Genomic DNA, 24,809 nt, shown 5'->3' with positions numbered 1-24,809 from the left:
ACAATTGTCAAGACAACCCTTAACACTTTGAAAGTCCAAAGTTTTGTACTTTGTAGTTAAACTTTTAAACACAAACCTAGCTATGGACATATCTAACATTTGTGATCAAAAGCCACCCCCCCCAACGGAAGTAAAGCATTTTACATTTGACAGCAGCGGTTACGAGAAAATATAAAGAATCCTGCTTTGAATAAGGCAGTGCAAATGTCCAGGAGAAAAGAAAAACAAAACCTGGCGGTTTTTACATATGAACCTCAAAATTTCAAAATCTCAGCCTCTGTGTCTTGTTTTTGAGAAGGCCGATACTATTTCCACTTATGAACAATAAACATTTGTATAACAATCATGAGCTATATACCCTTATATAGAAGGTTACCCTCGAGTATTCAATTAATTGCGTCTAAGCATAGGTCTTAAAATACCCTTCAGCAAGAACTGGTCAGCCTTCCCAAGGGCTGGAGTGCTGCTGGCTCAGAGAGCCTGCCTAGCACTTGTTGGCTACTGGAAAGACACCTCAGCCCCTTCCTCCCGTCACAGAAAGGCAAGGCCTGAACCCCTGTCCAATCAAAAGCACTGTTATAGGAGGACCCAATCGGATTCCCTGAGAAAGTATAGGAGGGCGGGCTTTGAACTAAGCTTCTTTTTTCCCCGCCCACTTACCACTACCTACCCACCCACCACCATCCGGTTTGCGATCTGTCAGGCTTTTCTCCGGCTCTGGGATTCTCTGCCTTGTCCTGTCGCCAGTGTCTGGCTGCTCCCTGCTGAGGGAAGCTCCATAATTAGGACACTGGTGTTCAGGAACCGGAAATGGTAAGCGCACAGCGTCCTGACCTGGGCTCAGTTTTGGCGCACAGCACCTTCCTGCCTGGCCCCTCCGGACGGTCCTGTCCAGCCCGGCACTGGTATCCTGCCAGGGCTGATAGCTTTTCGGGCACATGGGTCAGGGCAGCCGAGAAAGGCGGGCTGCGGAAAGTGCAGTGGTCCTAGCATCTAGGCCAGTGCGTTCCCGGACTCGCGCTGTGTTTTCTGCCCTGGGTTCTGAGTGCGCGTCTGGGGTTGTGTGTCTGTCTCCGTGTCTTTCTCCGTGTCTTTATGGTTTTTGAACCCGACTCTCTAAATCCAGGTGCACGATCGCCGGCCAGTACTGTGGCTTTGCTGTCGCGGACTTACTTGCCTTTAGTTTCTTACCACCCGTTCCTCAGGAAGCATTTCCTAAAGTCTTTTGGGGTCTGTAGGACAAGGGCTGTGTGAGTCTTCTGTCATTATTGAGAAGGCAGAGGCTGATTGCCTCTCTGCCTCTCCGCTACTCATCTATAGGCACCCGGGTGGGGAGGTGGGGGAGTCCAGGGCTAGCTTGTTTACCCTATCACAGCACTTTGTATGCCTCTGCCTTTATGTGTCTGGGTGTTGATCTGAATCTGTGAGACGTGATCTCTCTGAATGTGTGACTGGCTTTGACTGTCAGACCTAGGCTTGTGAACGGACACTTTACCTCTGCTGTCACTTCATTGTTCAGTATTAGGATGTCTTACCATCTGTTCAGCAGGAACGAATTTTCTGGGACTCTGGAGTTCTGGGACATGGGTTCAAGTACTGACTCCTGCTTCATTCCTGGGTAACTTTTATTAGACTCTTTTTTGAGCTCTCTCTCTCTCTCTCTCTCTCTCTCTCTCTCTCTCTGTGTGTGTGTGTGTGTGTGTGTGTATTATTGAGAATTGAATACCTGAGGATTTATGCATAGTAGGCAAATTCTATGCCATGATAGAGACAGGGTCACAGTGTAGACCAGTGTGGCCTTGGACTTATTTATCCTTCTGGATTGGCTTCTGAAGTATCGGGGTTATAGACCTGCACCATCAGGGTTCAGAGTGGGTCCTTTTTGTGCAGAAGTAAAGAGGAACCTAGGGGAGGGACAGTCATTTGGCAGGCATTTGGACATTAGCTGCTTTTCTGCCTCCCCTGCCTCTGCTCATGCTGAGTGTAGGGGACAGTGCGTGTGATGGTTTGTCTATGCTCATACAGAAGTAAAACCCTAACTAAGACAGAAGTTGGTACCAAGGGCTGGAGTATTGCTGTGATAGGCCTGAACATGCTTTTGTTTGGAAGAATGGATTTGGGGACTTTGGATTTGGAAAGCAGTGGGCTGCTTTAAGTGGGGCTTAATGAACTATCCTAGTAGGAATATGGAACACTTTATTGCTGAGAGTGATTTGAACTGTGGAAATCTGGCCCAAGAGGTTTCAGTGGAGAAGAACTTTGGCATAGAGACTGTTTTTGTGGTATTTTGGTGAAGACTTGGCTGCTTTTTTGCCCTTGTCTGAAGAGTCTGCCTGAGGCTAAGGTGAAGAGACTCAGATTAATTGCATTGACAAAGGAAGTCTCAGAAACGCCCACCATAGACTGTGTTCTCTGGTTAAGTCTCATGAAGAGCATTTTAAACAAGTATAGCAAGCTGAGAAAGGAAAAATATGAAATACATGGTTTGAGTATTAAAGGGGCACCAGGAAGTGAAACGGAGCTGAAATCCGTGTTCAAAGATATTAAATTAAGGGAGTGGTGACCTTGGGGCAAGATCCCAATCCAGCTAAATTTAGGTCCAGGCACGATCGTACAAGCCCTTAATCACAGAAGGCAAAGAAAAGCAGATCTCTTGAGTTCAGGGCCAGCCTGGGACAGAGCAAGTTTCTAGGCGAAGAAAAGCTTAAATCCAGACATGGAGGTACACACTTTTAATCCCAGGAGGAAGAGCCAGGCAGATCTCTGAGTTCAAGGCTAATCTACAGAGCAAGTTCTAGGACAGCCAAGCTAGGCAGTGAAGGACTTGGAAAACAGAATGCTGGTGATAATGTACTAGAACACGGGAGCCATATTCCAGCCCCAGCAAACAGCAGAAATTTGGCAGCTTCAGCCACGTGATTCTGGCTTTATTCTCAAGAGGAGGAAACAACTGGGACACTTCATGTTGGTTAGCTAGAGCTAAGAAATTAGTGGTGATTAAGAAGAGACCAGCATCCCTGAGGTGGAATCTTCTGGAAAGTATTTTCTGAGAGCACAAAGAAGCCATTTTCCAGAGATAGCCAAGGTTACAGTTTGTGCTGTGGCTAGACTTGGTGATGTGTAAGAGTCGCCCAGGTGGTACTGGTTTTGAAGGCATGAAGGGATCATGAAAAGTAGCTGAGGCTGGGCACTGTGAGAGGCCATGGAAGGCCATTGGTGAAGGTGCAGCCTCAATTGCAGTTGATGGCCCAGGACTGAAGGGGTCATGCAAAGACGTTGAGGGTTGGCACCATGAAGAGAGCCTATGAGAGGCTATTGGTGAAGCCTAGTTGCAGCGGGAGACCCCAGCATATCGGAGATGGCAGTACCATGGGATGATCACCAAGAGCAGTAGCAGTATCAGTGGAGTGGATCAACCAGAGCCTAGAGGACAGGGCTGGAGATGTGACCCAACCCCTTTGGAGGAGCCCAGAAGATCATGTGCTGATCCCAGACATTGGAACAAGAGGCTGTGAAGTTGAAGTTGCCTTGAAGACTCCAAGATGTTTGAGATGCCAGAGCCATGTGATATCTGCTAGGAAAGCTGCTAACAGGGAATGGAACAAGCCCAGGAGTTTGTTGCAGTCAACAAAAATGGAAATCTGAAGAGCGCTTTGACATCAGACATGGAGGTGCAGAGTTTGGAGTTTGCTGGTTTCTTTGTTTTGGGGATTACAGTTAAGTGATTGAAAGAATCTCAGAAGAGACTTGAACTTTGGACTTTTAACATTGTTGAGACAGCTATAGACTATGGGAGCTTTGGAAGTTGGACTAAATGTATTTTGCATTATGTCTTGTTTAGGTATGGCCCCCATAGACTCTTATGTTTGAACAGGTCTATGGGGGCCAGGGAATGGAATGTGATGGTTTGTCTGTGCTCAGCCCAGGGAGTGGCACCTTTAGAAGGTGTGGCCCTGCTGGAATAGGTGTGGCCCTGCTGGAGTAGGTGTGGCCTTGTTGGAATAGGTGTGTCACTGAGTGTGAGCTTTAAGACCCTCATCCTAGCTGTCTGGAAGCCAGTGTTCTGCTAGCAGCCTTCAGATGAAGATGTCGAACTCTCGGCTCCATCTGCAGCATGTCTGCCTGGATGCCGCCATGTTCCCACCTTGATGATAATGGGCTGAACCTCTGAACCTGTAAGTCAGCCCCAATTAAATGTCCTTTATAAGACTTGCCATGGTCATGGTGTCTGTTCCCAGCAATAAAACCCTAACTAAGACAGTGTGTATGAAAAAAAAAAGGCTATGAATGGGTCTGTCCTGTTGGGGTCCTGTTGCTCTCTGGACAGAAGGTGGTACTTGAGGAACCTGGAAGACCCAGTGAAGAGATAGAGGTACAGAAATGGTGAGAGACACAGATCCCAGGGCCCTCCACTGGCTACAGTTAGAACCAGAAGCCGGTCACTGGGCTGTATTGGGGGTTGACTCCTGTTTCCCCACTTGTCCAGCACCTGGGAAGGCTTAGCTAGTGACGTCATGAATTTTGAAGGAGAACCTACAACTTCCACCGTACCAGCTTCATCTCTACCTACATTTTAAATATTTGACCTTCTACCCACAGATAAGTATAATCCTCACCGTAGAGGGATGAGGTTTTGAGGGAATCTGAGAGTGGAGGTCAGTTAGGAAAACAGCATTTGAGGGTGGAACCATGGCAAGATGAAGGAAGGGCTGGGGAGATGAGGTTAATGTCTAGTATTTGCCATGAGAGTGTGAAGACCTGATTCCGAACTCCCAGACGCGACACCAAAGCTGGGCAGGTAGTGTGAATGTTTCTAATTCCCCTGCCCCTATGGTGAGACAAAAGGCACAACGGGGAGGAATGTCAAGAAGCCGAAAGGCCAACTAACCTAACATATCCCGTAGAAAAGCAACAGAGACCGTATGTATATATGTACATATATATGAGAGAGAGAGAGAGAGAGAGAGAGAGAGAGAGAGATATTTGTGCTAGTGAAATAGCTTAGTCCGTTAACCACTTGCTGTGCAAACATGAGGGTCTGAGTTTAATTTCTAGAACCTACTTTAAAACTGCTGGCTGAGGGGTTGGAAAGATGGCTCAGTAGCTGTGAGTGTTTGCTGCTCTTGCAGAGGACCTGAAGTTGCTACCCAGCTCTATATGTGGGCTCTTGACAACCCCTGTAGCTCCAGCTTTAGGGGATCCAGCCCTGCTAGTCCCTGTGGGCACCCGCACTCACATACAAACACACATGATTAAAAACAGTAGATCCTTAAAAGAAGGCTGGAGGCCCTGGAACCATACAGCTCTGAGGGAGGACAGTGCCCCATGGAGAGAGTATCCTGAGACACAGGAGCCCAGGAATGACACAGCTCTGAGAGGAAGCCTCCTCAGTAGAGGCATTGAAGTCCCCAGGGAGGGGATCCCCAGCTGAGCTGAGGAGCCCAGGAGCCTCAGCCCCTCTCCTTCACTTCCCTTCTTCTTGGCTTCTTCCAATGAGAGTGTCACACCAAACAGGAAATCTCCTGAGTTTTATTGGAGGATCCAGGGTGTGGAGGGATGAATGGACGGTGGTTACCCTCTGCCCCTAGTAGTGGACAGCAGGGAGCTGGACAGAGAGACAGTGCTTGCGTAGGATTTCTGAGGGAGTGGAGCTTCTCAGGACAGATTTCCAGAGTGAGGATTGGTGGGTTTACTTGTTCAGGGATTGGTGTGTTTTCCTGCTCAGGAATTGGTGGAATTTTGTGTGAAGCTCAGGGATTGGTGGCCTTCCCCCGCGGACCCCTGGGAAGTTCTTCCAGGCTTTTGCTGAGGCGCCATCTCTGTGGGGCGGGGATGGGTGGTGGGGGCTGGAGAGGAGGTGCTGCCACTGTGGACAGCTCCGACAGTTCCTGCAGTGCTGTTTCCCAAAAGCTGTAGACCGAGGCATGTTGGCAGTAATCTGACGCTGGAAGGGTGTCTCCATTGTGGACCACTCCTGAGGGGCAGCCCCCCTGAGGCAGAAAAGGAGGTGCGCCACCTTGGACAGCTCCCTTGACAGCCGGAGGTTGCGGTGTGGTGGTGTAACTCGGATTCGGGGGTGGAGTGGGGAGGTGTGTGGGGTTGGGGGTTGGGAGTTGGGGGTGCGTTTCGGACAGCTGCATTGGGACAGTTTACTGGGGTGGCCACAGGCTGGGGCGGGAAGGAGAAGCCTGCCAATGCTTGAAGGCTTTTGTGGCCCAGCAACTTGTGGTGCCAGCCCAGGAACTGCAGCACGCTCATCAGGCGGCTCTCCCGTAACCTCAGCGTCATGGGGAACCAATTCTTCTGGTTTCTGTGGGCACCTGCGTGTGTGCTCCACAATTACAAATACGAACAATCAAAGTAATTTTTCAAAATGCTGTTCTTACCTGAGTGGCAGTTCTGAAACCAACTCCTCAGGTGGCTGCTTCAAGGAGCACAGGAAAAGCCGCATCTCTGTTCCGTTTCCCACCGCGGCTGAGACTGAATGTCGATGGGCCTTGGCTTGTGAAGTAGGCACTGCAGGGGTGACTTCCTGGGTGCAGTAGCTGGGTCATTCCTGACGGTGTTTCCCAGGACTCCTCCCCAGAGGCCAACTCTTACACTCTCCATGGCCGCTCAGTGCTGGTCCCTGAACCTTGGAGAGGGTGAGAATAGACGCTCAGGTACGGCTGAACAGTCAGCGGTCACTTATTCTTGTCATTCGGCCCAGTTACAATTTGTCGTTGAGGTTCCCTTCTGTGATTCCACATCCTGTCAAGCCTTCAGGGAAAACCACACAGAGGATAGTGAAGCCACATCGAGAGAATTTAGGTTCCCAACGCCGAGTACCTGTGGTTTAAAAGAAATGTGTCATTGCAGGGTTCCGTGTCATTTGAAGACGTTGCTGTGGACTTCACCTGGGATGAATGGCAGCATCTGGATGTGGCACAGAGGAGACTCTACAGGGACGTGATGCTGGAGAACTACAGCAGCCTCCTGTTCTTGGGTAAGGCTGGCCGTAACCCTCAGTACCAACTGCATTTTTAGATGGTAATTTTAGGAATTATCGCCAACGTACATTTATTTATTTATTTACTTCTCTCTTTCTTTCTTTCTTTCTTTCTTTCTTTCTTTCTTTCCAAGAAAAAACTAAAAATTGCCTATTCTAGAGAGCAAGCTTCTGAACAGCTAAGGCCACACTGGCCATCTTGGGACAGGGGTTAACCATTATTTCCATATGGATCTCAGTAAATACTCCCAGTGCTTTACCTTTTTCCTCTCCCCTGTATATTTTCCCCTGGTTTTTTTTTTTTTTTTGGTCTCGGGAATAGGATGTTTTATGACATATAGATTATGACATTTAGATTATGTTTTTCATTTTCCTGGGCAGACATAAGGAAACTTCTGTTCACAACGATGAAGTGAGTATAGATAAGCCAAAAGAAAGGTTCCATCAATTCCAGCTTGGACGATTAGTGAATTTATTGGGATCCTTGGAGAACAAGGGCATTCAGACAATCGTAGCACCAAGGGTCACCACCCTACTCAGGTTATACCTACTTGTGTCGCATAGTTGCCTAAAAGCCAGTCCTGAATGGATTGTTGGTCATGTTTGTGACAGCCCTGTGTGGAAATTTCCAGAGACCCATGATACATCATCATCGCTGAGCTAGGCATCCACTCTATGGTCCAGTGTTGCCATGACTATGGATAGGAGTCAGGTCCCCACAGCTACTGGACTTTAAGAGGAAATAACAGCACTATAGCTTCCCATCACCCCCTCCAGTGTGTGCATGTCACCGTGAGACTTCATTCACGTCAGTGAGTAGTGCTAGTCTCTGTGTCACATGGTCTTCACTGTCCCCTGTTGATGGACACTTCCTTTAGCTTTCGTGCACAACACCGTAATACCCAGGGAGCTGCCGATTTCTCTATGTAGTCCTCTTCTTGACTTCAGTCAGCAGAACAGTAGCAACATCATGCAGTGGTTCTGCTCAGTTTTTTGAGAATGTTTCATGCTGTGTTACATGTTGGCTGTACCGGTTTGTATTAGCACCGTCATCTTTCGGGACTTTTCAACGTTTGTCATTGCGAGTCTTAAGTGACCATACCAAGATGGCAGAATTGTCACCTCCTGTTGTTGTGATTGGTGTCTTCATGATGACTGGGAGCAGTGAGCTTTCGTTTTATATTTCCGTGGGCTGTCTGTGTTTAAGAAACGTCTCTGCAGGCCTTTCACCCAGATTTAAGAGAAGGCGGGCTGTGTTCCTTCTCTTTAGGGCTTCACGGTCATTACTCGTTCTGTGAGTGACTGTGCTGGATGCATCCTTTGCCCACATCTTTTTCCCACATAGGATGGTTTCTTCCATCCTTTGCTTACCTCTCTATAGAGCTGGTTTCGAGGTTCATGGTCAGTTTGACTTCTGCTTCTGTTTGCTCTTTTACACGTCTATTAAAACATTGTATGATTATTCTAAAGTGTTTTCTGTATAGGCTAACAACTTTATAGGTTGTCTGATACTTAAATTTTGATCTAGTTTCAACCGATTTCTGGTCAGGGAGAAAGAAGGTCTATTACCCTTCCTCAGCTGGTAAATATTCATGTTTCTCAACATGGTTGCAAGTAAACTTAGCAGGAGGAAAGCTTTATATTAGCTTGTGGCTTCGAAAAGTTTCGATCAGCAATTAAATACTTGGTGTTTTATCTACCTCCCTACTGCTGTGATAAAAACACCATGACCAAGGGAACATATAGAAGGGTTTGCTTGGGGTTTGTGGTCCCAGAGGGCTAAGAATCTATTACTATCCTGGTAGGGCTGCATGGCAGAAGGAACAGCTGAGAGCTCGTATCTCCAACCGCAAACAGGAAGCAGAAAGAAGAATGGGATTGAAAATTCTTTGAATTCCCAAAGACCCTCCCCAGCGACATACTTCTAGTAAAGACTCATATTCTACGTTTTCCCTGCATAGTGCCACCCACCAGGAGCAAAGTGTTCAAATGCCTAAGACTATGGGGGACATCTCATTCACTATGTTACTATGTTACTTGGATCCTGTGGTGAGAGAAACATCTTACTAGGTAACACAAACTGTTACAAAGCTGTTTGCCTCACTGCAGTCAGGGAAGAAAGAAAGGGTGCTGACATCCCACACAGGATCCTGTTTTCTCTCACTGGGTTCTATCTATTATCTACTAAATCACCACAGGCTGGTACCGGAGACTTGAGCATCTCGCCATTGGAGGACATTTTAGATCCAGAGGATAGCACTGAACATGCAGGCTTTTATACTTTGGTTCTAATTGTTATATTGTGTATGCGCGTGTGTCTTTATGCCAGTGCCTTGGTGTTTTTGTTTCTGTCTATGATTGTGTTGCTATTACAGGGACTTCAGGGTTGTTCCTTGGGGTTGCTCTGACACTGGCAATATTGTTTCTTGAATGTGTTAGTTGTAATCTTGGATTGTTTTTCTATTTTTGAAGAATATCATTGGTATTAAAATTAGGATTATATTGAAATGGAAAGTCCCTATTTAAAGTGTTTCTATTTAAAGTATTTTTCTATAACCCCTAATGGAATATGATTTATGGTTGTCCCACCACCACCCGGGGAAGCGGGGTCCTGAAACACAGTTTTACTATTGGGCGCAATCAGCAATCACTATTATATGAAAGTATAATCCTGTGTCTAGTTTATCTTAGCCTGCCCACTATATACCATATAGCCAATATATTTTTGAATATTTATTTTATGTGTGTGCTCCTGCGAGGGGGTTGGGGGAGTGGGTGGTGGTGGTGGTCAGAAAAGGGCATCAGATCTGGAACTGGAGTTACACATGGTTGTGAGCTGTCCTATGGGTAGGGCAAACTGAACTCCGGTTCTCTGCAGGAGGTTAGTGCTGTCTACCACTGAGCCATCTACTCCGCCCCTCCCATTTAAGTTTGTTTGTTGAGACAAGGATTCTCTGTGTAGCCCTGGGTATCCTGGGACTCTAGAGAGCAGACTGGGTAGACTTCAGATCCACCAACCTCTGCCTCCTGTTGGGTCATGTAGTGTTATTTATATGTGTGCCTTCAGGGCTGACTGTTTGGGACTAGTCAATGAATGTACGCATCTTGACCCCTTTGTTTGTATAAAACAGAGTTGTGGGGCCGGTGAGCTGGCTCAGTATGTACAGGTGCTTGCTGCCAAGCCTGACCACCCAGGTTCAATCCCCAGGACCACTGTGTGGAATGAGAGAAGTACCTGCTAGTAGTTGTTCTCCATCTTCCACATGTATGACATGGCATGTTCATGCTCAGACATACACACACACACACACACACACACACACACACACAAATACATACATGTAGCAAACATTTTAAAAGTGGACTTGTTGAGCCTAAATCGTTGTTGTTCTCACTAAGGATTCAGTTGATTCCCAGCACACCGTGGCGGTTTACAGTAACTCCAGTTCCATTGTCTCTGACTCCTTCTGACCTCTGTAGGCACCAGGCATGCATTTGGTGTAAATGTACATACATGCAGGGAAAATCCTCACACACAGAAAATGAACCAAATATAAAAGAAAAGTTGATTTGTCATTATGGCTAATTGGTAAGGGACTTATGTAGTATGATAGAGTCTACATGTAATTTTCAGTACTGCCTAAAAGAAAAACAAATAAGCAAACAATAAAAGTATTGAACGTTTATTAAATTTTTTCTAACATAATATACTTGGGAATTTTGCATATCACACACACCCCTCAGTCTTCCTAGGTCTGTCCCCACACACTCTTATGCCGGCCCTGTAAAAAAGAAAAAAAGAAGAGAAAAAAATGCACCATGTCTAAACCATGCTGCCCATATTCTCAATGGAGCATGGTCAAACTCCCCGTGGTCAGCCCCTTAAAGGTAGCTGCTGACTTTCCCCACCCAACCCCAGCAGAAGTCATCAACTGTGAAGAACTATACTTCAGACTCCATATTAAAAACGTGAAAGGCTCTTGTCAGTAGCTTCCTGCCAAGTCTTTTTTTTTTTTTTTTTTTAACCTGGGAGTTTGCTGTAGGGTTGTTGGGGAGGATTGTCACAGAAGCCTTAATGACTGTCCTTCTCAACTGTGAGTCTGCATTTTTCCTTGATACTACTGCAAAAGGAAGCATCCTCGCCCGTAATAGCCAGTGGCAGCCCGGATCATGTGCTTCAACATGGTTTCTGGGGATAGCACAGACCACAGACATCAACATAGCCCTGAGCCACAGTACAGACTGCAGATATCATATGACTTCAGGAGGTAACGTGGATCATGGATACCGTCTCCAGCGGGGGAACTGACCATGGACATCAACATGACTCCCTGCAGGAGCATGGATCACGGACACTAAAATGGCCCTTGGCAGCAGCATGAACCACAGACATCTGAGAGTCCTCTGGCTGCAGGCTGGACCATGAACCAGTGGGAACATGGACCACAAACATCAACATGGCGCCAGGCAGCAGCGTAGACCACAGGCACCAGCACAGCTCCAGGATATAGCACTGACAAGTTTGGCCACCAGCTTCGCCTGCGGAGGCACCGCTGATCACAGAGGACATCCTGTTGTTGCTCTAAGTCAGAGCTGTCACTTAGCTGGGCAGCATGCTAGGGGGCAGGGCCTGAAGAACCCCAGATGTGCCACACGACCCTGTCAGCTTGACTTAGCAATGACATGCTCCCCCTCCACCGCAGCCATGCTCGCACACACATTACCACCACTGAGTCCATTTCTGCCTTCCCCCGCCAAGGGCACTCTGCCTACTCCACCATCTTTCTCACCTCTTCATCACACACTTTTTTCCCCCTCCATCTTTATTAAATTGAGTATTTCTTATTTACATTTCAATTGTTATTCCCCTTCCCGGTTTCCAGGCAAACATCCCCCTAACCCCTTCCCCTCCCCTTCTCTATTGCCTTCCCCTCCCCATCCTCTCCCCATTACCACCCTCCCCCCAACAATCCCGTTCACTGGGGGTTCAGTCTTAGCAGGACCCAGGGCTTCCCCTTCCACTGGTGATCTTACTAGGATATTCATTGCTACCTATGAGGTTAGAGTCCAGGGTCAGTCCATGTATAGTCTTTGGGTAGTGGCTTAGTCCCTGGAAGCTCTGGTTGCTTGGCATTGTTGTTCATATGGGGTCTCAAGCCCCTTCAAGCTCTTTCAGTCCTTTCTCTAATTCCTTCAACGGGGGTCCTATTCTCAATTCAGTGGTTTGCTGCTGGCATTCGCCTCTGTATTTGCTGTATTCTGGCTGTGTTTCTCAGGAGAGATCTACATCCAGTTCCTGTCGGCCTGCACTTCTTGGCTTCATCCATCTTATCTAGTTTGGTGGCTGTATATGTATGGGCCACATGTGGGGCAGGCTCTGAATGGGTGTTCCTTCAGCCTCTGTTCTAAACTTTGCCTCCTATTCCCTGCCAAGGGTATTCTTGTTCCCCCTTTTAAAGAAGGAGGAAGCATTAGCATTTTTGGTCATCCTTCTTGAGTTTCATGTGTTCTGTGCATCTAGGGTAATTCAAGCATTTGGGCTAATATCCACTTATCAATGAGTGCATACCATGTGTGTTTTTCTGTGATTGGGTTACCTCACTCAGGATGATATTTTCCAGTTCCATCCATTTGCCTATGAATTTCATAAAGTCATTGTTTTGATAGCTGAGTAATATTCCATTGTGTAGATGTACCACATTTTCTGTATCCATTCCTCTGTTGAAGGGCATCTGGGTTCTTTCCAGCTTCTGGCTATTATAAATAAGGCTGCTATGAACATAGTGGAGCGTGCATCACACACTTTTTTATATCATTAGTACTGCAAAATTCAGTGTGCCACACAGTATTTTCTTTTCCCTCAACACTTTTACATGCAAATACTCACAGTAACAAATCACCATAAATACTGAGTGATTGCCGACACGCATCTTGTATAGTCTACTGTTGTGTGCCCAGAGTCAGGCCAGGGAGATCTTGCGGCTGGGCAGGGCATCTTCACGCAGGGTCTGTGCGAGCACGTCGTTCTGCCCTCAAGGGTCAACAGGTATGGCCTACTTTTGCTCTTGCAGCCTGTGGGCAGCACCGTAGCCTCTCTCTCCCCTCCTCCCAGGAGGGCAAGCAGCCCCGGCTGTTACAGTAGTGACTCCACGCTGCAGGCTGTCCCTCGCTCGTTCTGGTGGGCTGAGGACCAGCCCTACTCAGCGAGAACATGTTCTTCCTCTGCTGGAGCCATACTCCCATCCCGCTCCCATACTTGTCGCTGTGGAGCCTCTAGCTTCACCTTTCTCCACTTTGTGCATGCCTCTGCCCTGCCATCTTTCCTTCTAACCTCACGAGGCAAATCTTCCTAAGCGTCTCTGCATGAGACCTGCCTTTTTGGGGTTGTTCTGGAGATACTGTGGTCTCTGCAGAGTCCTCCTCCACCTCCTATCTCCCTTCAGAGCCTTCAGAGGTCTCTCTGCTCCTCAGCGCCGCTCCACAAGTCTATAAAAAAGTCTATAAAAAGTAGGTATTTAATGCGTATGGGTTTTGTGTGCATGCATATCTATATATCACATATATACGTGATACGTCCTGGTTTCCCGGGAGGCCAGAAGTGGGTCCGGTATTCTCCAAACCTGAAGTTAACAATGGTTGTGAGTCACTGCGCTGGGAATTGAGCCCGGATCCTCTGAAAGAGCAATAAATGCTGTTAACCACTGAAACGTCTCTTCAGCACCAGTACTGACAATTTTTTTTTTTTTTTTTTGACTGGGTTTCTTTGTTTTCTGGTTATTTATTTAATTGGCATTGTTGTAATCGGCAGTACTGGAACTGGTTACACGTACTAGGCTGGTCTCAAATTCACAGAGATCTGGCTGCCCCTGGCTCCTAGGTGCTGGAATGAAATGCATGCACCACCACTCTTGGCCATGAGTAGCCTTTTTTTTTTTTTTTTAAAGAGGGCTGTGTTCTGACTTTTTAGCAATTTCTCATGAAAGGTATTAAGTTTGACTTGTGACTTCTGCTTTTGTCATGCTGTATCAATTCTCCCTTATTTGGAGTCTAAGGTTTTCTCTTTGCAGTGTGGTTTATAGGTAAGCTCAACTTTACGTTCCTCTTTCTGCTTTGAGTGTTCTTTTTTCCATAATCAATATCAGGTATATATGTCTGTAGACCTTATTACTAAAATGCAAGATTGGTGAAAGTCCACATCCTGCTGTGTTCCTAGAGGACATCATCTCAGGCTTGCTGTACTCCCCAGGCTGTGGGCTATGGCCTTGGTGTGTGTAGACAGCCATGTTATAGTTTACTGAGATTTGTCTCTGAACAAAACAGTGCCTTTAATGCATCCATTGTATGCACATGGCTATTTCTGTTGTGTTTGTTGTGGGTTTTTGAGACAAGGTCTCCCTATGCAAACCTAACTAGCTTGGAACTCAGAGATGGACTTGTCCCAACTCCTCTGCGATTAAAGGCAGGTGCCACTGATGTAGAAATGTGGCTGTTCATTATTTAGTGCATGGATGTTTCCCGTTTCCATATGGTGAGTGCTGTAGTTCTAGTATGAATCGCATATGACCATAGCTTCTAGCTGCTTTATGAGCTGGTCGATTTTCTATTTTGTTGAGAATTTTTGTGCCTGTGTTCACTGGGGTTTTTGTACGTGCAGTTTGGTTGCTGTGTCCATGTGAAGCTTTGAAGTCATTGTAATGCTGGGGAGTGTGGTGACGGCTAAGCACACAGCTAAGGGGTGTTCTTCTATGTGCAGCATTAGGCCTTCTTCTCTTTCACTTCTCCCTCTCCCCTTCCTTCTTCCCTCCTTCTTCACCACCACCTCTTACTTTTCATCATTGTCATTGTTCCTCCCTCTTCTTCCTCCTCTTCCTCTTCTTCCTCCTCCTCCTCTTCCTCCTTTTTCTAGACAGGGTTTCTCTGTGTAGCCTTGGCCATTCTGAAACTCATTCTGTAAACCAGACCGGCCTTGAACTCAGAGATCTGTCTGATTCTGCCTCTGCCTTCCAAGTGCTGGGATTAAAGGCATGTGCTACCATGGGGCAGCTTAGGCTTTATTTGTTTTTAATTAATTATTTTATTTATTTATATCTCAAATGTTGCCCTCCTGCACCCCCCCCCCTCCGCTTGTCCTCCCTTTCAGGCAGGCATGGCATTGGAGGAGCTGAGAGTTCAACATCTTGTTCTGAAGGCAAACAGGAGAAACTGGCCTCTAAGCAGCTAGGCGGGTCTTAAAGCCCATGCCCACAGTGACACACCTGCTCCAGCAAGGCCACACCTCCTCCAGCAAGCCCTCACCTCCTCCAGCAAGGCCACACCTCCCCCAGCAAGGCCACACCTCCAAATGGTGCTATTCCCTGTGCCAAGCATATTCAAACCACCACAGATTCCATTGCTTATGTTCTTGTGCGTGCCTTTCACCATCTGGTTATATCTGCTGTCAACTGTCCCGGGTATCTTGGATTGGAGCAGGTCGACTAGGTGTTAGGTAGAGCTGTGTGACCTGGGTTAGAGCAGGCCTCCTGGGAGGCAGGCAGTGCTATCTCTAGTTAGAGCAAGCTTCCTGTGTCTCTGGTTAGAGCAGTTGTCCTGTGTCCCTGCTTAGGGGAGATCCCTGGGAGACAGGCAGGCTGTGGCATCAGGGCACAGACATGCCAATCTGCCACGAGTGCAGGTGGAGGTCCAGAATGTAAGGTGATGGGGCTCCGGTGAGTGGGATAGATCCCATGTCTGTTGGGCTCTGTGGTGGTCCCAGTTGGCATGGGTATTGTGGCAGGGGTCTCACCTGCGTCCCTGGGTAGGGCAGACCTCCTGGGAGACAGGCAGGCTGTGGGTCTGGTGACAGCTATGCTGATCTGCCAAAGGGTACAGGTGCAGACTGAAGGGCCAGGCTTTAGAGTGTTTGGAATTCTCTTAGTTTTGCTACTGTGCCTGTTTGACTATAATGTGACAGTCACTTGCTGGTGTGTGACCACTGTGTCTGGCTATAATGTGTCAGTCATTTGCTGGTGAATGACTCATCTCTCCAGTTTTGTTTTGTTTTGTTTCTTGTCTTCTAGAAAACACAGGGAAGACATGTTCTTTTCAGTGATCGTGTGTATATATTGAATGATCCTTATGTTCTATTGATTTTTAAACTCTGCCTGGGTTATTTAACTTATTTTTGAAAAACAGGTCTTACTATATGGCTCTGGCTGGCCTGGAAGTTATTAAATAGACCAGGCTGACCTTTAACTCAAGCTGATATGTCTGTATCTTCCTTCCAAGTACTGGGATTAAATACATGCTCCGCCATTCCTAGTAATTTAGCTTATTTAAAACATTTTTTAAAATTTATTTTTATTTATAGCGTGTATGCAATGCAGAGAGACCAAAAAGTGTCAGATTTGCTGGAACTAAACTTCCAGATGGTGTATGCAACCTGATAGGGTTGCTGGGAATTGAACCCAGGTTATCTGTATGAGTAACAAGTGTTCTTAACCACTGAGGCATCTGGGTGGATCCTTGGTTGATTGTTTTATGATTACCCTTTCCGGTAGAATTTGTTTTAAATAGTCTTTTATTGTGTTTTCTCTTCTATTCACTTCTGTTTTCTTAAATTGTCTGGAAATCATTATGCTGTTTGAAGATGATACTCCAGCCAGTGAAGAATATAAGTGTAAACCCTCTGAGGAAAGTTTCTGATTCACTGATCTAAGTAAAGGTCCCGAATTAGATCTGTTGTCTTTCATTAGTGTTAGTGGACTGCACCTAACACCTTTGCAAAACTTGTTTGTTCTTCACCACTTACAGGACAGTGCATGACCAAACCTGAGGTGATCTTCAAGTTGGAGCATGGATTTGGGCCACGGCCTGTGGTAGACTCCTCTGTCCGCAGCCTTCCAGGTCAGTGAGTGAATCCTGAGCAAAGGAGGGCAGCGAGAAGAGGACAGTTACCAGGGCGGTCATGTTGAAGGCTTCTTACCACCTTCCTGACCAGACACTTCATCTTTGTAGTTTCTGGAAAGAATTACCCATATTAATCTATCTAGTAGTTTTTGGTTCTTTCTGATGTATTTTTTTTTTTTTTTGTGAAAGCATCCAAGTTTTTAATTGAATGCTGCCCTGTTCATAACAGGTGACAATAATGAGGCCAGCTGTCAGGCAATACATGGCACTATGTGGTAAGGTGTGAACAGAGGACTGAGATTAGACCCTAATCACACACCAGTAACTGCCACTGTCTTACTTAAGGTTCCCATTACTACGAAGAGACACTGTCTTAGGGTTTGCATTGCTGTAGAGAAACACTATGACGAAGGCAACTCTTATAAGGACAACATTTAATCAGGTCTGGCTTATAGGTTCAGAGGTTCAGTCCATTATCATCAAGGTTGGCGCATGGCAGCATCCAGGCAGGCATGGGGCAGGAGGAGCTGAGAGTTCTACATCTTCATCTGAAGGCCACCACGAGATGATTGGCTCCCATGTGGTTAGGAGGAAGGTCTCATTGCCCTCCCCCATAATAACACACTTCCTCCAACAAGGCTACACATCCTATTAGTGCCACTCCCTGGGCCAAGCATATTCAAACCAGTACAGATAGTAAAGGGTTACCATTAGGTCTGAGATCATGTTAGGGTTTGTTAATACAGTTATTGTTTTGTTTAGAGATAGGACTAGGCTGAGGCTAGTTATTGCAATGGCTAAGGCTAAAGTTTGTGTTATGGTACATCGTATGACAATGTGGCCTTGTAATATCACAAAGTTCCCATGACTCCCACATGTTTAGGAGGAGGGTCTCATTGCCCACCCCCATAGTGACACACTTTCTCCAACAAGGCCACACCTCCTAATAGTTCCATTCCCTGGGCCAAGCATATTTAAACCACCGCATTCCACTCCCTGCCTCCCACAGGCTTGTTCAACCCTGTGAGTCTGTGGAGGCCATACATAGCCATAACACAATGTAAAATACATTTAGTCCAACTTCAAAAGTCCCGTAGTCTATAGCAGCATCAACAATGTTAAAAGTTCAAGGTTCAAAGTCTCTCCTGAGATTCGCCCAATCACTTTAACTATAACCCCCAAAGAAAAACAGGAAGCCAGCTGGGCAAAGTCCAAACTGCATCTCCAGGTCTGATGTCAAAACCATCTTCAGATCTCCATCCCTCCCCAGCCCCTTTTCATCTCTGTTGACTGCAGCAACCTTGTTTCTCCTGGGCTGGTTCCAGTCCCTGTCAGCGGCTTTCCTTGGCCGGCATCCAGTGGCTCTGGCACCTTTAACATCTTAAGGTCTCCAAGGTACCTTCAACTTCACAGCATCCTCTTCCAATGTCTGGGGTCCACACATTATTTTCTAGGCTCCCCCCAAGGGTTCACTGGGGGATCACTTCCCCAGCTCTGCCCTCCGTAGCACTCTTGGCTCTGGTCAAACCCACTCCACTAATGATGCCGTTCTTGGTGATCATTCCACGGTACTGGCATTTCTAACATGCTTGGGTCTTGTGCTGCAACTAGGCATCACCAAGAGCCACTCATAGGTTCCCTTGACGGTGCCGAGCCTCAACTGCTTTGCATGACCCCTTCAGTCCTGGGACATTATCTACCACTGAGGCTGCACCTTCACCAGTGATCTTCCCTGGCCTCACACGGTGTCAGACCTCAGCTGCTATCCATGACCCCTTTATGCCTTCAAAACCAGTACCAACTGGTTGCTTCTTACTCGGGGTCCCCACAGACTAGCAAATACCATCAGAGATTCAACTCGCATGCAAAAGCAAAGAGTCTTTATTCAAGCTCGAGCTTGGACTTTCAACCTCTCCAGCCCAGTGGATGGATATGGAAGGTGCTGAGCTGGTGTGTCAGCATTCCTTCTTATACAGGGTAAGCTGGGTAAGAGCTTTCCAATTGGGCAGTCACATGACTGGTTGACATTTTAGAAAGCGTAGCTTGCATAACATTTTAGCTAACAACACGAGCTTTGCTATAACTTGAGTCATTTGCCCCAAACATGACAATCAGCATTTCCCCTTAAACTAGATAAGATGGATGAAGCAAAGAAGTGCAGGCCAACAGGAATCGGATGTAGATCTCTCCTGAGAGACACAGCTAGAATATAACAAGTACATAGGTGAATGCCAGCAGCTAACCACTGAACTGAGAACAGGACCCCCGTTGAAGGAATCAGAGAAAGGACTGGAAGAGGTTGAAGGGGCTCGAGACCCCATATGGACAACAATGCCAACCAACCAGAGCTTCCAGGGACTAAGCCACTACCCAAAGACTATACATGGACTGACCCTGGGCTCCAACCTCATAGGTAGCATTGAATAGCCTAGTAAGAGCACCAGTGGAAGGGGAAGCCCTTGGTCCTGCCAAGACTGAACCCCCCAGTAAATGTGATTGTTGGGAGGAGAGTGGTAATGGGGGTAAGATTGGGAGGAGAACACCCATATAGAAGGGGAAGGGGGGGTTATGGGGATGTTGGCATGAAAACCAGGAAAGGGAATAACATTCGAAATGTAAGTAAGAAATACCCAATTTAATAAAGATGAAAAAAAAAAAAAAGTGGAGTGGATATCAAGGATGCAATAGGGGTTACTTGGGTATGTTCTGGTTCCTGGAACAAACTGGTTTTTCCCTTTTGCCAAGTTCAAACTGAGGACAAGCTAGACATAAGATAAGAGTTTGAACATAAGATAGACTTAACTAACTAGGCCCTTCAGTTACACATTAATTACCAAGTTCAGCTGCAGCACGAGCTACAACCTTGGTTATCTCTGGAACAGCTTCCTGATGCTCTAAGAACACACCTGCAGAAGATTTCACCTCAGTGATGCTGGTCTCTTCTTAACTACCTCTAATTTTTTAGCTGCAGCTAACTAGCATCAGTTGTCCCAGTAGGCCCTTTTGGTCTCGATTCTGAAGCGGATCCACATGGCTGAAGCTGCTGAGTTCTGCTTGACTGTCCTAGACCTACGTGAGGTCTGCATGGCTGTCTCCTGGATTCTGGGACTAAAGGCTTGTACTACCACGCCTGGATCTAAGTTTTTCATGGCCATTATTTCTCAAAATATGGATCAAAAGCCTGTGTGGTCCATTTCCGGATTGTAGGTCATTCCAGATTAAAACTCCAAATGAAAACAATAAGCAAACGATTATTCCTTGTTCACCGGTAAACACATAGACAATAAGCTTAGTTCTGTGGGATCTTACCCAGTGTCACCACCCCCCTTAATCTGTTTATTTTCCTTAGACTCAGGATTTAGCTCCATTGTACTTCTTGGTGTCCCTTTATTATTTGAACCATACATTTTGTACTTTTTTCTTTCTAACCTTGCTATACTTGATCAAAACACTTTTCATGAGAGTAAACCAGAGGACAAAGTCTATGCTGGGCTTTTCTGAGACTTCCTCTATGAATGCAATTAATTGAAATCTCTTTACCTTAGCCTGAGATAGACTCTTTAGATAAGGTCAAAAAGCAGCCACGTTCTTCACTGAAATATCACAGCCATCTTCAAGCAACCTGCTAAAATCCCTCTTCTCTGAAACCTCTAGAGCCAGGGTCCCAGAGTTCAAATTTCCGCAGCAGGAAAGTGTTCTACATTCCTACTAGGATAGCCCATTAAGGCTCTCTTAAAGCATCCCGCTGCTTTCCAAAGTCACAAAATCCACATTCTTTCAAGCAAAAGCATGGTTACCTATCACAGCAATACCCCAGTCCATGGTACTAACTTATGTTTTAGGGTCTCCATTGCTGTGAAGAGACACCATGACCAAGGCAACGCTTAACAAGGACAACATTTAATTGGAGCTGGTTTACAGGTTCAGAGGTCCAGTCCATTAGTATCATGGTGGGAAGCATGGCAGCTCAAGACCAGAATGTGTTAGCTGAGACGTGCCTGAAACAAAAACAACCACAACAAAAAATGAATGCCTGTGTTTTAAACTTAAACATTCTAACCAGCAATATTCAGAATGCATCATATAGATAAAAAATAATTGCTGGTATTCACTCAATATAGGGTTACTATTGTGAATATATTAAAGAAGAACCCATATACCCAGATGCTGATGATATAGAATTATACAGCTCCTATGGAGGGTTTTTTTTTTCACATATTAGAAATAGAACAGTATGATGCAAGTATCCCATACTGGGTAAATGTATGACGACACCATGGGTGCCGTGACCGCCCTTCAAGACCCATGCTCATAATAACCAAGATACAAAGTCCTTCTCAGTGCTCATGATGCAAATTTCAGATGTATTATTTAACTGAAAAGAATCAGATTATGCTACACATAGTGACACACATGCAAGGTGAAGTAAACCAGTTTATTATTTTCAAGAAGAACTAAAATGTATGCTATTGTCATAGTCCAATTTAATTTTATATTTTCCATGAGGATAGGAATATACTCTCTTATGTTTGAATAACGTGAAAAAAAAACTACAGAGTTATTCACAGAGAGGGATATTTTTAACATCATTTTGGGTATTCAAAAAGTGACTGCCCCAATTGAGACCCACCAGGAAAATCACAAGGGAGATTTATGGCAAGTTGAATTCACCAACAGCCAGACTTCAAATGAGGAAATTATTGAAGTAAAACATTTAACATGTGTTCTTAACAAAATTCAGATCTAAACATAAAGATTGGAAATTACTTAGTAATCTTTCTTTAAGAGCTTAACCTGAGTCAACAAGATGAATCAGTGTGTAAAAGGACTTCCTACTAAGCTTGACCATCTGAGTTTGATACCCATGTCCCATGTGGTGGATAATGAAGAAAAACTCCAAAACTTGTTCTTCATATATGTGCCCTGCTATGCATATATATACACACACAAACACAAATGTAATTTGAAAAATAAAAGAAAGTAACTCGGGCCTGGGAAGATTGGGTAGTCAATGAAATATCTGATGGAGTCACGTTCATGAGGACCTGAGTTTGGATCCTTATCCCCCATATAGAAAGCTGGTTTCGACAACATGTGTCTTTAACCAGTGCTATGAAAACAGAAAGATTAGGGTCACTGGGGTTTGCTGGCTATCATTCCCTTGAAGTTAGGAAACTTCAGGTCTAATGAGAGACCTGTTCTCAAAAAGTAAAAAGGGTGAATAGTGACTTACGAAGACACTGAACATCAGCCTGTGGTAACCTCACACATGGACACTATTATGTGGCTATTCAGTTGCCAAATGGAGAAGAACATGATAATTTTAATGATAATAGAAAATTATTCTGACATCATGATCAGATTAATTTGCCAAAACCTCAATCAAAGTTGAAAATGGTGTTTTCAATATATTTGACCATGGATATTGTTTTTTGTTTGTTTGTTTGTTTGTTTGTTTGTTTTCGGAGCTGGGGACCGAACCCAGGGCCTTGCGCTTGCTAGGCAAGCGCTCTACCACTGAGCTAAATCCCCAACCCCATGGATATTGTTTTAAGTAAAGACAATAAATATTATTTACAAATAAAATTTCATACTAAAGAGATCTCGGGTAAACTCAAATAGTTGAATTTTTTTATATATTCTAAACCAAAATCAGAAAGCACATTCTAGGAAAAAGCTCTGTTGCTCTATGAAATATAACTGATTCCTCTCGTTCAAGGCAGACCTGAAGGTGGCCCGGAAACTCCAACCCGGGACAGCATCCCATGAAGATAAAGGATGTGTGAGGGCATTGATCCAGCAGCCTCAGCACATGAGGGGTCGGAGGAGTCACACACATAAGAAAAGTGCTCGTCATAAGTCACCTCTCAGTCACTGTCAGAGGCCTCTTAATGAGGAGACGCTGTGTACACACAGACAGCACAGGAAGTCACAGGTGACGGGACAGAGAAGTCATGAAGGGGAGAAGCCATATGAAAACTCAGGATGTGGGAAAGCCTCCCACACCAAGTCTCAGCATCAGAGCACTCCCAGAGACGAGAAGCCCTACAAATGTCTGGAATGTGGGAAATATTTCTACTACAAGTCACAAATCATTGAGCATCAAAGAAGTCACACAGGTGAGAAGCCTTATGAGTGTACGGAATGTGGAAAATCTTTCAGCTATAAATCACACCTCACTGTCCATCACAGAAGTCATACGGGTGAGAAGCGTCATGAATGTACAGAATGTAGAAAAGTGTTTTACTATAAGTCTCAACTTACTCGACACCAGAGGAGTCATACAGGGGAGAAGCCGTATGAATGTATGGAATGTGGGAAATCTTTCTACTGTAACACACACCTAACTCTGCACCAGAGAATTCATGTAAATGTCAAACCCTATGCATGTACAGAATGTGGGAAAACTTTCTCTTTCAGTGCATGCCTCACTAGACACCAGAGGATTCATACAAATGAAAAGCCTTATGAATGTACACACTGCCCCAAAGCTTTCTACTTTAAGAAACAACTTACTCATCATGAGAAAACGCATACTACAGAGAAGCGCTTTGAATGTAAACAGTGTGGTAAAGCATTTTACTGGAGGGCCAATCTCACTGTGCACCAGAAAACTCATGGCGGGGAGAAGCCCTTTGAATGTAAACAATGTGGTAAAGCCTTTTACTGCAAGTCCCACCTCACTGTGCACCAGAGAACTCATATAAGTGAAAAGCTCTATCAATGCTCACAGTGCAGGAAGGCATTCTACTCTCAGGCACAGCTTGTTGTACATCAGAGAATTCACACTGATGAGAAGCCCTATGAGTGTAAGCAGTGTGGCAAAACATTCTACAGCAAGTCTGGGCTCACTGCACATCAGAAAACGCATACGGGGGAGAAGCCCTACGCATGTAAAGAGTGTGGGAAGGCGTTCTATAACAAGTACCTGCTCATTGAGCATCACAGAGTCCATACGGGCGAGAAGCCCTATCAATGTACAGAATGCACGAAAGCATTCTACTGCAAAAAATATCTTTCTCTCCATCAGAAAACTCACGCAAGTGAGAAGTCATTTTATTGTGCAGAGTGTGGGAAAGCTTTCTCCTGGATGTCACACCTCACTCAGCATCAGAGAATTCATACGGGTGAGAAGCCTTATGCATGTGAACACTGTAAGAAGACTTTCTACTTCAAGAAACAGCTCACTCGACATCAAAGAACACATGAGAGGTCATGAGGTGTAAATAATGCAGGAGACCATTTCACTGCAAGTGGAACCTCTCTGTGCATGACAGAACTCAAGCAAGGGAGAAACCCTGTGGTGAGTGTAGCAGATACAGACATTTTTGTCCCTCATGCATCCCTTACTCCAAGTCAGATGAGAAAGCCTAAGAGAGTAAAGAATGTATGAACTCCTGCTGAAGTGTATCATCAGGAATGATTAATGTAAAACCTGTGGACATTTTCTAGTGTAAGTCAGGTCACTCAACCAATGAGCCTATACTGGAGTCTCTCTGCAAATCCTCATACTGTGTGTAAGAGAGTTCATGCATGGGGCTGTCTCCTATGGAGTTAAAAACTATACCATAGCTTTCTCATTCTTCCCATTACTTCAGTGTATTGTAGGTGAGTAACACAGAATGTAAAGAACAGAGGAAGGCGTTCGAACATTAAACCCCATCAGTTCATACCTGAAAGCTTTTACAGTTGTGGGCCCAGTGACATTAATGAAAACAGACACATTTCGAGATAGAAATTGGACATTTAGGAACTTCTTGTGTGATATATCACATAGAGCAAAAAGCAAAGTGAGATGAATTATTTCATGCTTTCAATTCTAGGTCCTGGTACTGCAGGTTTACTGGGACTCAGCGATTGAAGATTGGACTTAGCAACATAGGCAGGTTCCTTTGGATATAAAGTAGAAAAGCCTTGTTGAAGTGCCTATGTCAAG

The 24,809-nt window shown here is 45.5% G+C and overlaps 1 protein-coding gene across 3 annotated transcripts; it reads left to right on the top strand.

Annotated features, from left to right (window-relative positions):
• The first annotated feature begins 661 nt into the window (after positions 1 to 661).
• On the top strand, positions 662 to 24,370 carry LOC116892247 (zinc finger protein OZF-like). 3 transcript variants are annotated; one of them, XM_032893817.1, is made up of 5 exons: positions 662 to 813; positions 6,859 to 6,985; positions 16,778 to 16,870; positions 21,442 to 21,578; positions 22,593 to 24,370. In XM_032893817.1, exons 1-5 carry the CDS (start codon positions 811 to 813, stop codon positions 24,090 to 24,092), a joined length of 1,860 nt encoding a protein of 619 aa, XP_032749708.1. In that variant the 5' UTR covers positions 662 to 810; the 3' UTR covers positions 24,093 to 24,370. The 3 variants fall into 3 exon arrangements, 2 of the variants coding, with proteins under 2 accessions (XP_032749708.1, XP_032749707.1); XR_004386934.1 differs by lacking the exons at positions 16,778 to 16,870; positions 21,442 to 21,578; positions 22,593 to 24,370 and adding an exon at positions 8,794 to 9,002; XM_032893816.1 differs by lacking the exons at positions 662 to 813; positions 6,859 to 6,985; positions 21,442 to 21,578 and having other exon boundaries at positions 16,735 to 16,870; positions 22,597 to 24,370.
• Positions 24,371 to 24,809: the final 439 nt, after the last annotated feature.

This window comes from Rattus rattus, chromosome 2 (assembly GCF_011064425.1).
Source record: "Rattus rattus isolate New Zealand chromosome 2, Rrattus_CSIRO_v1, whole genome shotgun sequence".
NCBI classification, from domain to species: domain Eukaryota; kingdom Metazoa; phylum Chordata; class Mammalia; order Rodentia; family Muridae; genus Rattus; species Rattus rattus.
The sequence above is the reverse complement of the archived record's forward strand: the minus strand, read 5'-3'. Positions and strand labels throughout refer to the sequence as shown.

Bases quoted from the DNA above. Each gene is read 5' to 3' on its own strand.
- LOC116892247 (XM_032893817.1), top strand. The intron at 6,986-16,777 runs GTAAGGCTGGCC...CACCACTTACAG, and splicing joins CAGCAGCCTCCTGTTCTTGG to GACAGTGCATGACCAAACCT. The intron at 16,871-21,441 runs GTCAGTGAGTGA...AGTTATTCACAG, and splicing joins CTCTGTCCGCAGCCTTCCAG to AGAGGGATATTTTTAACATC.